The following is a 14,136-nucleotide window of genomic DNA, read 5'->3' as shown; positions in this document are numbered from 1 at the left end:
TCTGCTTATTTAAAAGCTTATAGCATTCAGATTTAATATGTCCCTTTTTCTTACAGTAATTACAGGTTAAATTCTTGTGTTTAGATTTTGATCTAGCCTTCTTTTTATCACCATATGAATCTCTTTCATTCGTTCTCCCTCTGGCTACCAAACCAACATTATCAGATTTATTGGTAGACGTCAATTCATCATTAATCTTCTATTTGCTTTGTAGATTCGTTTTGACTTCCTCAATAGAGATTGTCTCTCTACCATAAATCATGGCATCCCTAAAATGCTTATAAGATGGAGGTAGAGAACATAACAATAAGAGGGCCAAATCTTCATCGTCTATTTTAACATCTATCATTTTTAAATGAGTAACAATAGAAGTGAACTCAGATATGTGGGATTTAATTGAACTACCTTCACCCATATGAAGGGTATACAATTGTTGCTTCAATCTCAACCTATTGGTGAGGGATTTGGTGAGGTAGAGATTCTCTAACTTCATCCATAACTCTATAGCCGTTTTCTTTGAGAGAACTTCCTATAGAACATCATTCAAAACACACAACTAAATAGTTGAAAGGGATTTATCATCCAAATCGTTTCAATCTTCATCGGACATAGTTACAGGTTTCTTCGCCTTCCAAAATAGGGTTTTCTTCAAACCCTGCTACGTGAGAATAACCATCATTCAAACCTGTCATAAGCTAAAACTGATGTTACCGTCGAACCTATCAATATCATATTTCATTGAAGTCATAGATCAAAGTAACCCAAAGCTCTAATACAAGTTTGTTTGATCTAACACAGTCTGACTTCACCTTCTATGACTGTCTCTCAAGAAGTGAAATCGGATAACAATATGCTTCATTCTTGAATGCATAACTAGGTTCTTGAAAATATTAATTGCCCTATTTTTGTCACCACAGTGGCATTGCCTACACCACCTCTATACTCAGATCTTTCAATATCTGTTTCATCCACAACACTTGTGTATAATAAAATGTAGTTGCAATATAATATACTCTGCTTTTGCAGTTGAAAGAGAAACTGAATCTTGCTTCTACCAAACTGTTCCCCAAGTAGATTGCCCTCCACTGGTGCTCTTCCTACCATCAACATAAGCATTTACACCATAATATTATGATAGCCAACTATAGGTTTTACGTACATCTAGTAGATCTTGAAATTATCATACACTACCAAAGACAAGAACATTCTGATAGCCTCAAGTCTTGCAACTAGAGAAAAATGTCTCCTCAAAATAATATCCTTAACAAGAGCACTTCATCTTGAGAATGCTCCCTTAATTGAAATATCTTTGTGTTAGGGTTATGCACACTCTCGTATAGTTGGTTTTGATGATAATAACTATATGAAGGTATTTTATAATTTTTCATCAAATATTTTTTGTAGACATCAAGCCAAAAAGCCAAATTGGCAAATGGAATAAAGATTAAATTCATCAAATGAGGAGAATTAAAAAGTTGGTATCAAGACTTGAAAAAGGTATCAAGAGGTATCAGACCTTAAAGTATCAAGTCCTGAAGTGCATTGAAGTGCATCGGAGTATATTGAAGACATCAAGCTTGCAAGGTTAACGTGAAGACTCTTGAAGACTAACTATAAAAAGAATAGAAGACTTTAAGTGTAGATCAATGTAATAGTTCACACACTGTACACAAGCACTACACTGCATGATCCTTTATATGAATTTTTATAAGTACAACATCATTAACCTATAAAGGCCCTAGGTGATGCCCAAAGACTAAGAAACAAGACCCAAATATGTTTGGATACATATTGGTGATAGTTTCTGTGACTTCAACAAGGTTTATGTTAAATGAAAGTTTTAGTTATTTCATATGATATTATCTAGAGATTATTTGTTCTACAAAGTTTTAGAGCATTGAGTTTTGAATCGAATGCAACTTGAATCAGCTCAATTGAAGTTCGAACGAAGAAGTTATGACTATTTTCCTACAATCTGTCTGAACAGGACAAGAAACCAATGGCCTACTAGGAACTACCGATAGGAACTGGTAATTACCGGTTCTTTTCAGGCCTTAAGCAGACAGAATCCAACTGGTAAGTTCTAGACTATACTGTAACTACCAAAACCCTCACGGTAAGTTATCTGGATAACCAGATGTCCACTAGATGATTTGAAAAGCCTCCAATGGCTAGTTTGACTTCTTCAACGACTATATTTTCTCAATAGTAACATCTACCAGAAGTAACTAGTGGAGAAAAATATGACCATTATGTGTCTGTTTCAACCCTATTTTAAGACCATTACTTATGTTTGTAAATGAAATTATCAATGTTTTTGTCTTTGACACCTATCTAGTCTCTTATAGTGTGTACTATTGTTTATGTGTTTATCTTGAGGTTTTTATTTACATCTAATAACTAGTTTCCCTTCATATTTTATAAATTTGTGAATTAAAGCAGAGCATTGCGCTCTGATACCACACCTATCATACCCCACCTTCACTTATCTGAAGGTTGGTGACTTGAACATGATCTCATATCCAACAATCCAACCAAGATCACTGACGTAGTACATTAATATCACAAATTTATGAAATGATCTAAAATCCACAAGTATTTAATAAAAGTAAGAATATAACTGGTAAGTTGTACTGATACTTATTATATTTTACAAAAAATAATGTTTAACTCAGTCTAAGCATACTAATTGCCTATAGGGTTACATCAAACATATACACAAAAGAATCAAAAGGTAAGAATAAGTCCCGTCATCCTCAAGGTGCCCCATAGGCATAGTCCTCACAAACACAACCTGGTTCGTGTTCCACTAGCACTTTTACCTACAACTCATCTCTATAAAGATCTGGTCACTCTACAATAGCATCAGAAGGAATACCTAGATCACCATCTAAAAACATACAACAAATGGGGTAAGCTTCCATGAAGCCTAGTGAGGGGTGGACATGCAAACAATCACAAACAAATATGAAAGCAACAACAAGTATTAATAATATTAAATGAATACAATCATATGATTAGGTTTATTATCACACAAACCTATTCAACAAAGCTAAGTCCAGATGGGGTCTTAGTGCTACTGTAAAATAGGTTGTATCCTTGGTCCTTGAATTCTCCATCGGTCACCCAATGATACAAGCTAATTATGAGTCAAGAGCATACTAGTCTCGACATGCGTACTTCGGTACCCAATAATACCATATTAATAGCCACACCAGAATCAACATTCAGCCACATTGGTTTAGTCTCGACATCGGAATCAAACTTTGGCAATGATGGATGGGTGATATTAGCTAATATCTCTTCCCCTACTGGCCAGGGTTGTAGCACCCAGGTTGTTATCCTAACCCAATGTAATCTAGTATGCAAGCACATCATATCACAATATTAAGGTAGTCATGATTGGAAATGTAGTACCAGAAACATCATTGGCCACGCTACACCCACACAACCACAGCCACACACTCTCTCACTCTATGGGAATGCAATACCAGAAATACCATCAACCACATTGCACACCACTTAACAACAACAATAACAACAACAACAATAACACACTCTTTCATTCTGTGGGAATGCAGTACCAGAAACACTCTCGATTGCACTGCACCCCACTCAACACCACCACCACCACCACCACCACCATCCACATTTTACAGTATGCACATCTCAATTCAAAATAAAGTAATAGTTTACAAAATCCACAGTCACATGATTATATGCAAAGTTAAATAAAAAACACTTCTTAAATTAAATCACAACACCCATTCACCTACCACCTCTAAGAATCGTATACTATCGACGACCTTACATCACGTAGTCTCACATCTTGATGGCTCTGTTCATTGGAAACATAAGCTTTAATTCAAAGATCAAGCATGAAATACATCTTCCTATGGTCCAAATGACTAACCAAAAAGGAAGTCAGAACTAGGTTTCAGACAACTCACCGGTGGATGCTCACCAACTGGAGGTGATCCACCGGTGGGCTAACTGGCTGATGAACCCAAGGGTTTAAAAATCTATAGAAGGTCCAACGGTGGATGCTTATTGGTTGGTGTCCACCCACCGGTGACCATATAACACCACCCTAAAACTGGAACCAACTGAATCCCAGTGTCAGGACCTAGTTGGCACAAGAGCAATAGGCTATTCAACTGTGGACCTATATGTACTATAGTAAGAGGGAGAAATGGAAAATTCACAAGCCAAGAAGGGGGAGTACTATATTCAAAAAAATGTGGAATCAGTCCCACACTTTGTGGACTCAAGGGCTCAGAAGGTAGGGCTACTGGTGGACAAAAAATAAGGTCTCCGGCAGGCTACCTAGCTACCAACTAGCCAACCGGTTGTACCTGTCGGGAGGCTTGTCTACAGAATAATATAGAATCTTTTGTTGTGGGTCCTGCATGTCTTTGTGTGTGTTCAGACCAATCACATAGTATGGAAGGACATGTTTCACTTGTTATATAGCACCTGACATGCAATGGGTTGAGTATGTCCATGAGCCAGTGCAATAACCTAGTTCCTATAAAACTGAGTCACAGCCAAATAGGCACTAAAGGGGCTGAGGTTATATAAGGGAACCACCCCTTTCCTTCCTCATTTGCTGCCCTACACAATCTTAGGCAGAAAGAAAAGAGGGAGGGAAGAAGAAGAAGGAAGAAGAAGAAGGAAGAAGAAGAAGGAAGAAGAAGGAGAAGGAGAAGGGAAGAAGAGCTACTGCTGCCAGAGAAGAACCCTAGGCTACCAAGGTTGCTGCTATTAATGGGAAGGTGCTTGTGAACTGGACAACTGCACCAGAACACCCAAGGCTACACTTGCAAGTCCCAGGGACTGGGAAGAAGGTAAATTCCTCAACTTACCCTGTGAAATTGGTAAAAATAGGATGCGACCAATAGGGTGAGATTGGTAGGGTCCAATTGGAAGTAGGGAAATAGCTGTGGGAACTCGATTTAGCTCCAATTGAAGCCCTAATTTTGGGACCTAGATTGGGATCCAATTAGTTGTACACTATCCTAGGAACCCTAGACCATAGAGATTTTTCCAATTGGGTAAAATTGGCTATAATTGGAAGTGGGATAAATCCCCACATATCCCCAATTTTGTCCAGAAATGGGCAAAAATATTAATTGGGTCAACCAATTAAGAAAATTGGGAAATTGGGACCCAATTGACCCCGACCCTGTGCCCAGTGAAAGAATCCAAATTAGAACTGGACAAGTGTTCCAGTAAATTTAATAACCCCAATTAAATATGAATGGGTGGTGAATTGAGTGGGACAGGTCTCTGTCTACTAAGTTGGACAGGAATCTCAGTTGATTTTCAGGAAACCCTACTGGGAACAATTGAACTACACTAGGATTTGAAAGAATTGAGTTGTAATTAGTCAAATTGGTATACCACCCATGTCTGACATCATAAAAGAAACATATAGGATAGAATTGGAGGCCTGGAACCTTGGAAAATTTACCCAGCAGATTCTGTCCACAGATGGGCAAATTTCTAGTATTTGTAAGCCTTATCTGACAAGTTGCTGCGGCCAGCTAGTGGGCTTAGGCTATACCTTCCAGAGGGAGTCTAGAAACCCTACTGGGCTTCCCCAATGCTATTGTGTGGTTTCATCTGCCTCAGTCCTGTGAAACAGACTTAATTGGCTCAAAAAAGGAGGGATACCCTAGGAAGGAAGACAGGAAGAGTGAGAGTGTCTATACACCTAGCTGTGTGAGGAATCCCGCTTAGTCAACCAGAGGGTTGTAGAAGCTACGGACCACCTCAGTTTGGTATCGGGAGGCCAATACCCCGTATCTTGGTCCTATTAGGAAGATAGAAGACTTATAGCTGTGTGGGACAGGTTAGTGACCTACATATATGTTAGGAAGTTGAGATGGCTAACTAGGTCAGTTGGTTAGGAGAGATACTTGTCTATGATCAGAACCTTTGCTCAACAGCTGGCTTGGATTTTGATGACGGAATTTAATAGGATCTTGGAAATGAGGTTGCCTTTAGATAGTAAACAGTGGGACTAACTTTAAATATTAAATTGATAAAATTAAGAACCTAAGATACTCGACGAGGATACGCATTGATAGGAATTCAGCAAAAGAACATCAGATTCAGGTATCAAGGTGAGTGGATGTTTGACTTATTTTGCGGAGTGTTTCTATACTTTTATTTTTGCATGCTCATGTTCAATGTGCTAGAATCTTTGTTTTGGATGTATTTTGTATAAATTATATATATTGCACATGTGGTATGATTTTACCTAGGTTGATATGATTGAGGTTTTATGGATGTGTAGTTAGATAGTTGGGTGAAAATGGTTGTCACATTGATAGTTTGAGGCATGATGTGGCCGATGGAGGATTTTGTATAGTGGGCTCAGAGGTCAATGTTACAATAATGACCACAGTGATTGATTGGATGTTATAGATTGCTCTGGATGTAGGTAGATTGCATATGGTTTAGATCACATCTTATTGCTATAACCCCTAGTCAATAAGGGGTAGGTATTGGCTAATCCTACTTGGTGGTAGATCATAAAGGATTATTACGTCTGGATATGACATATTGTATCCTAAGAGGGCATATTATAGTATGACATACTATATGCATGACTGTCAGACAACATAGAAGACCGATGATAGTGTGAAATTCCGGGACCATGGCTATCAGGGGTTACTACTTAGGGGTTGGCTGGGGGACCAAGGTTCTTTCTATGATTGGCTGACTCCTACCTGTAACTAGCTTGTATCCTTGGAGCCCAATGTACTAGGAAAGGGGATACCACTTATGTTGCTTATAGCAGTTATATCCACATATTGAGACCTAGTAATTAGAACGGATATAATATAAATAAATGAGTCATGTGGTTGTGCATGTGTGGCATCATGTTATGGTTATTTTTGTGAGCATGTGTTTAGCATCATGATTGGATGTGTGTGCTTGCTTGCACACCCCTCACTAGGCTTGTGAAGCTCACCCCTCGTGGATTTAGGTTTTAAGATGGGGGAATCGGAGCTGAAGCAGACTGATCATCATCTGTGGTTGTGAGGCCATGACTGCGAGATACAACGAAAAGGATTGAGATTTCCTCCTACTACTGTGTTTACAAATTTAATTGCTTGTAAGATTTACTACTTATGTAATTTGTAAAAATAACCTTAATGTTGGGCCTGTAATAATATTTGTCACTATAGACTTGATTACCATGTGTTATATTACATTATGGATTTTATACACGTACTCTGATTTGTAGCAGATGATTTCGTGAATTTGTATGGTAGTAGACTACATCTGTGATCCTATTGGAGGTAGGTTAACTGGGTTGAGAATCCAATGCCGCATACCTTGGCCTATATTTAAGGCAGGGTGTGGCAAACCATCAACCGGTGGAGCCAAATCTAGGGTTTCTTTGCCCAGATTTGCTCCTCATGCCACGTGGGCCCTTTTGAGTGTCTGCTGTGGTGATCATATCCCCACTTCTTAGTTTATCCACCTTAGGTTGGTTTCAATGTTAGGGTTCTTGGGTTAGATTTCATGCATGCAACACATGAACACACTAACTAGCTTAGGAATTATGTAATTAGTCACTTAGGTTGCATACATTTTAGGATTTTGACCATTTTCCCCAATTTAGGGTATAATTTACCCAATTTTGGGAAATTCAATTAAGGTTTGCATGCATAGGGTCTCCAATTTCATTTGTGATCACCCTAATCCACTAATCTAGGTACATTACATCAATTCCCCAACTTATAGTTGAGTTAGGGTGGTAGATCATAGGGGTTTTGTTTCATTTCCCCAAATTTAGAGTTTAAGTAGCTCAACTTAGGGATTAAATCGGGATTTTTATGTCTTGGGTCTCTATACTCAAATGTGAGTAGGTCAATGAGCTAAATTAGGTCTTCTACACAAAATCCCCAAATTAATTTGTAAACAAAGGAGGTAGGTGGTGGGGATTTCAGTTAGGGGAATTCTAACTCAGAATAAGCTCTTTTGACCAATTAGCATGTTTGGTAGCCAGAAAGATGATATCATAGAAAGCATTCACTTTTCTACAGTCACTGATCAAAAGTACATTCATTTTATAAGGGATTTCTCCTCAAAGTAGTGTAACCTAGCTCAATTCACTCATTTATTCTTTCTACAAGCTAGAATGTGAGCAAATATATCATGTTGATTGCTCAACCGTACTTTAGCTATCTTACGTGAATTTGGTTTCTTCAGTGTTCTAGTTGGAATACGCAGGTGTACTCCTTGCTTCTGGGGACACATACTCCGGAGCTCGAGTACGGTCCGTGTGTCATTTTTCTTCTCTATCATGACGAATTAATTGATTTAATGTAGGCATCGCTTTTTTGTCCCAATTAGCTTAGGTAGAGAAATTAGCGAGCGAGAGAGAGAGAGAGAGAGAGAGAGAGAGAGAGAGAGGATGTACTCACCTTTGTTTAGTGTAGTGACTAGAGAGGCTCCCCTTCCTTTGTTCAAATCTCCTTCCATTCCTTGTCTTCCTTTCTTCTCCCCTTCTCTTTCTGTCTCCCTTCTCTCCTTCTCTTGTCTTAAATTTGGTATTTATGAAATGAATGAGCTAATAGCTCTTTATTTAGTAACTAAAGTTAACTAAGGCATATTTGGGAAATAAATGGATTTTGTCCCATTACTAAGTTAATTCCCTAACTAGCACAAGTGGGCCCACTTTTGGGTGATCTAGCATATTAATCTACTCATTGGTTGGCTATACCAACTATTGGAGATGGTTTGAGGTGCATGGGTACGAGGGCTTGGGTCCCACGGCCAAATAATCCTTTACTGTCAAACATCCTCACCGGAGGGTGCTCACGGGCTGGTGGTGACCCACTAGTGACTATCAGCTGGTGTGAGTTATTTGTGCCCACTTTAGTTAGGACAATACCCCCTTTATGTACTGGCGGTTTCTTAGGCATGTAGAAGTATGTGGGCTAGACCTTGGTGCATTTCACTAATGGGGTTCAGGTAATTCTCCTCAATGGCAAAAGACTTACACTGACTTCTTCTATGGTTTGTAACCCCTCCAATTTTCTCGACATGAGTAACACTTACAATTAGGGTCATTCCTTCCCTTGTGGTAGAAAATTGCTGCTAGTTAGTAGTCCTTGACATTGCCCCCTCCTATGGTTCATCTGCAATCAATATCACTAGGTAGGTTAACAAAATGACATGCCTTAAAGTCATTCTAAGTAAAGTGCATGCCTATATGATGCATGATGAGTGTGTACAATTACAAGTGCATCAGGTCAGGTCAAACTTGTCTATATGACTTGCATAGCTTTTCACTCTTCTTCGTGGGTTGCCCAGACGGTTAGGGTGAATTGGGGATTGTGTGGATAGGTGGATGGTCCTAGATTCGATTCCTCATCTGTGCATCTACGATTTAAGTGGAAACCGTGGCGGTGGGTTGCTACGCTAGTCTCCCTGAGGATTAGTATAGGTGTGTGTAAGCTGGCCCGGACACCTTGGTTAACAAAAAAAAAAAAAAAAGCTTCCAAGCCTCGATGACTTCATTTCTTCAAGAGTCTTCTAGAGACAAGTTCGACCTGACCTGATGTCATGAGTTTTTCATCTTCGTTCTTAACTTATGGTGCTTGACATGTCCAACCTTGATTTCTCCGGGCTTGACTTGGTACTTGGTAAACATAACTTAAGAATATATTGTTAATTTAGTCAATTTTCTTGTTATTATCAAACTAATTTATGTAGATTAGGAGTGTCCCAACACACTCTAGTAGTTGGATGGTTGCTATCTGGGAAACATGAGAAGATCGCGACCAAAGTATGTGTTGCATGACAACCAGGCTTGTGTTATTCATACTATTAATTCACTTTTGGGATAGACATTCAATTATCCAACTGAGTTTGCAGCTTCTACTGAAGGTGTGGTTGCAACCAAGGAAATAGGAGTACAAAAGCTTTGGATCGAGTATGACTCAGTGGCATTTACAATAGTGGTGAATAACGGTATGATGTCATGGTTTGTGATGAATAATTGGTTGTTTCTCCAACCTTATTTGTAGTCGATAGAAGGGAAGCTTTCACATTGTTACCATGAGGCAAATCCCATAGCAGATTGGTTAGAAAAATCGGCAACAAAAGGGGGACATATGTTTCTATGGTTAATTGGCCTGGCCTCTTTCAATTCAAGAGGAGCTGCAGATTGATGCTTACAGTAGACCAAGATTATGATTTAATTGGTTTTTAATTTGTTTGTTTGTCTGCTAAAGGGTGTCCTCCATTGATGGCAATTCTGAAGACGAAGGAGGATCTCTAGTGTTTTTGGTGTGTTTGGTAGTTCTAGCATGTTATTGTATTCCTATGTTTTTATTTCTTCATTTATTTTAATATAAATTATCTTTTAGAGAAAAAAAAAGTATCAGGTATTTTAGATTTAAGTGATTAAGATATTGAACATGATTTTATTGTAGATGTATTTTAAATTCAAATGATTCAGATGATGGACATGATTTTTATTTAAGATGTGTATTAAATTTAAATAATTTGGATGATAAACATGATTTAGGCATTCATATGTATTTTAAATGTTAAAAATTTATTATGTATTGAATGAAATTTTATCTTAGATTGATTATGTATTGAATGAATTCTTATTTAGATGTTGTATTATGCATTGGAAGGATGATGTGGGTTCAAGAAACAAGTAAAAAAAATAAAGTATATACAGTTGAAAAAACGCCTATTACATAGTATTACAGCATAAAAATCCACAACTTCAGGTTTTAGCTGCAAGTATAGTTTTTCCTAAGAAAAATCTGCATGTAAAATCTACAATTATAAGTTTCACAAATAAAAAATATGTATATATAGACTTTGTAGAACAAAAATCCGTAGCTATAAGTTTGATAACAAAATATCCATAGCCAAAATCCATGTACTTATAATTTTTGCTGCACATAAATCCTCAACTTAAATTTGCAACTACATGTCTTCACAGTGAAAATTTTGTAGCTATAGCATTTAATGCATAAAAAATCTGCAACAGCAAAAACGTAAATACAAATTTTGGGGCTCAAAATTCCATAGCTATAGATTTGTTATGGAAAAATCTGCAGCTAAACATCCACATGTACAAAGTACCCTTTTTTCGGCAATAGGCAATTTGCAGCTATAGACATAGCGGTGACACATGTAGCTGCAAATAGAAAACCACAATTAATCGACAACTATAGACTTTTGCAAAAAAAAATATAAATAAATAAATAAAATAAAATAATTAATAAATTATCGGTATTCTTCCCACAAACGTTCCCACCTCTTTGTACGGAAAAAAAAGTAAATTCCCACCTCTAATATAGTTCCCAATATTTTATTTTATTATATTTTTGTGTGTTTTTTAAATTAAGCTTTCTATTCTTGATTTTTTTTTAATAAAAAAGACAAATAATTCTGATGCACAATTTTTGTTAATGTAGAAAAATTACTAAATATAAACCACCTCTCTCTATCTCTAACAAGTCCAATTTCCAACTCCATTATTTATAAGTATAAATGGTATCCATTTTATGTTGTTGTTTTTGTTTTTTCTTTTTCTTTTCTTACTATATAATGACTTATCTTTATTATTGGCCAAAATAATCTACCTCAAGATGTTCTTCAGAGTGGAAAGTGCCCCAAAGATTTGATTATTGATGATATCAGGAAGAATGTATAGAAAATAACTCATTATTGTTGATTTGAGTCCTTCATGAATTTGTAGTCTTTGATTTGGATTGCTTTCTCAGTTGCTGGCCACGCCAAGGTGGAGAAGTGATCTGAATTATTGTGTATTACATTTGCCGTCTGAGAATGTTTGGGTGCTAATCATGTATTATTATTCCCCTCTTTTTTTTATATAAAATTATTCTGACCACTAGCGAAAAAATAATTATGCTTATGAAATTTTTTATTACTCTCTTCAATTTTTTTATTAGAATATTTCATAAATATATTCTCATATATAGCTATCGTGCATTGCAAGTGTTCCTTGCTAGCATTAATTTAAAACACAACTCAATTAACTATGATAAAGCTAAACTTGCCCTCACCTAACAACTCTTCCCCCCCCCCCCCCCCTAAAAAAAAAAAAACAAAAAACTTAATCTCCACGGTGGTAAATTACAAGTAAACTTCTTGTAAAGGTGTCGACTTATTATCTAAAATATCCACACCAATCCATTTCTAGAAAGAGTTGCCATCCCATGAATAAGAATTTTAGGGGGGGGGGGGGGGGGGATTGGAATTTACAAGTTTAGGGTTTTGGTATCTCACAGCCACGATACAAGGATATGACTTATCTGACACATGGATGGAACCCAACATAAGTAGAGAAAATAAGAGTAAAAAAATAAATAAAATTTTTATCTGACCTGTGATTGGATGGTCAGGTCAAAACTCAGAAGATCTGTGAGGGGTTAGCATCCACTTTGTTTCAGGACAAATCATGAAAAACCCAGAAAAGATATGATGGTGCTACTTCCATTCCCACGGCTGCAGGTCCCCCACAGGACCTGAATTCCAGTCTAACACATCCTCCCCAGGATTGAGGTAAATCTTCTTGTAATCATGAGGCAATTTACTTACAAGCCCATTGAGTATCTGATGGAAAGCATCTCCCGGCCGACCACCAGGCTTATCAGAGAAAACCATTGCCCTCTTCATTGATGGATTGGCAAGCAACCTCTGTTTCCTAACTATTACTTCCTCCGGTATCGAAGTAAGAATTGTATCTAATTTATACACATCTTCCTCAGCTACAAAAACACCAATTTCCTTCCATGGAATTGTATCTGAAAAGGGTAAAACAATCCCATCTGCTATAATAACAGGAATACATCCAAAGATTGATGCTTCTACCAATCTAGGACTCCATGGAGCCCAACCCAGTGGACACAAACAGAAAACCGATCTCTGCAAGTCTTCATAGTAAGTCCTTGTGTGCTCAAAAGAGATGTCAAAGAGATGATTATTCTTGAAATTCTCCCATAGAGAAGCCCGTGCTCCTCTCGCGTAATGAACAGTTTCTGGGTCCTTTCCATTATCGTAAAATAGACCTCGAAAATAAATGAAGATCGAACGAGGCGTGTTTCGGGGTACTAAATGGGATTGAAGCCTCTGTGGTGGAGCATATGGAGGGATTATGATTGAGCCTTCCTTCATACAAACATGGTTTCTTTGCCCAAAGGTTTGAACTAAAGTAGCCCTTTGAAGCAAAGGAAGAATACCTCTTCTAATAGCTATATCTTCTTCATAGTGGAAACAGGCACCAAAGTCATGAGGGACTAAGAACAAGTGATCAGCACCTTGTGTTCTATTCCAGTAAGGCCACTTGGTAGAGATCAGTTGGATTGCACTTCGCATCATTCGAGGAGATCTGAAGGACATTGGATGACCCAATGGTGTAAGATCACAAGTGGTGTAAACTGGAGTGTAAAACCAATTAGCTTCTTCAGGATTTTGAGTTCGAAATGAGCTGGTCAACAGGAAACGATGCATATAGATCTCAGCAGCAAACATGTGAGTGAGACATCTAGGATCCCTCTTCACTATATCTTCATTGTATTTACTTGGGAGTTCATAAACAAACACTTTCAATTTTCCAATAGCCAGATCATCGGCAGGACTTCCTGGGATTTGCACCAATTGTTGTTGAGTAGGGGAGCCAAAATCCTCGAAACGGATCACAGAAACAGAAACATAGATAAGAAGAATAACGAAAGTACATGTCCAAAGCTTCATTTAATGATCTCCTTGAGAACCAAACCAAATCTCTGATGATGATGATAGAGAATCAAAAGAGGAAAAAGAGTGGTTAAGAGGAAAATGGATTAATTGTCTCTTGGTGGTTTATTTTCAAAGAGACAAGAACACTACTACTAATTTTTGAAAAAACAAGTTCGTTAGGAAGTCGCATGGAGAGTGGTTGAGGAGTCTGTATCTTCTATGGTCACATTCCATCACCCTAACCTTTGCAGCCAATTTTTTATTCAACATGGACTGGTTCAGCTGACAAAGTCTATGGCCACGACCACCGATCAATTACTTGCTTTTCACCTCAACTCAATTTAATTGGAGAGATCAAAGTCTCTCTCTCTTCTTTTTTTTTTT

General features: G+C 37.6%; 1 protein-coding gene across 1 annotated transcript; it reads right to left on the bottom strand.

Moving 5' to 3' along the window:
- Positions 1–10,910: 10,910 nt before the first annotated feature.
- Positions 10,911–13,865, bottom strand: LOC122087724 (probable beta-1,4-xylosyltransferase IRX10L). Its single transcript, XM_042656934.1, has 2 exons — positions 12,399–13,865; positions 10,911–11,185 (listed from the first exon to the last, which is right to left on the bottom strand). Exon 1 carries the CDS (start codon positions 13,765–13,767, stop codon positions 12,502–12,504), a length of 1,266 nt encoding a protein of 421 aa, XP_042512868.1. The 5' UTR covers positions 13,768–13,865; the 3' UTR covers positions 10,911–11,185; positions 12,399–12,501.
- Positions 13,866–14,136: the final 271 nt, after the last annotated feature.

This window comes from Macadamia integrifolia, chromosome 8 (assembly GCF_013358625.1).
Source record: "Macadamia integrifolia cultivar HAES 741 chromosome 8, SCU_Mint_v3, whole genome shotgun sequence".
Lineage (NCBI taxonomy): Eukaryota > Viridiplantae > Streptophyta > Magnoliopsida > Proteales > Proteaceae > Macadamia > Macadamia integrifolia.
The sequence above is the reverse complement of the archived record's forward strand: the minus strand, read 5'-3'. Positions and strand labels throughout refer to the sequence as shown.

Coding starts and splice junctions, on each gene's coding strand:
- LOC122087724 (XM_042656934.1), bottom strand. CDS start 13,767: ATGAAGCTTTGGACATGTACTTTCGTTATTCTTCTTATCTATGTTTCT.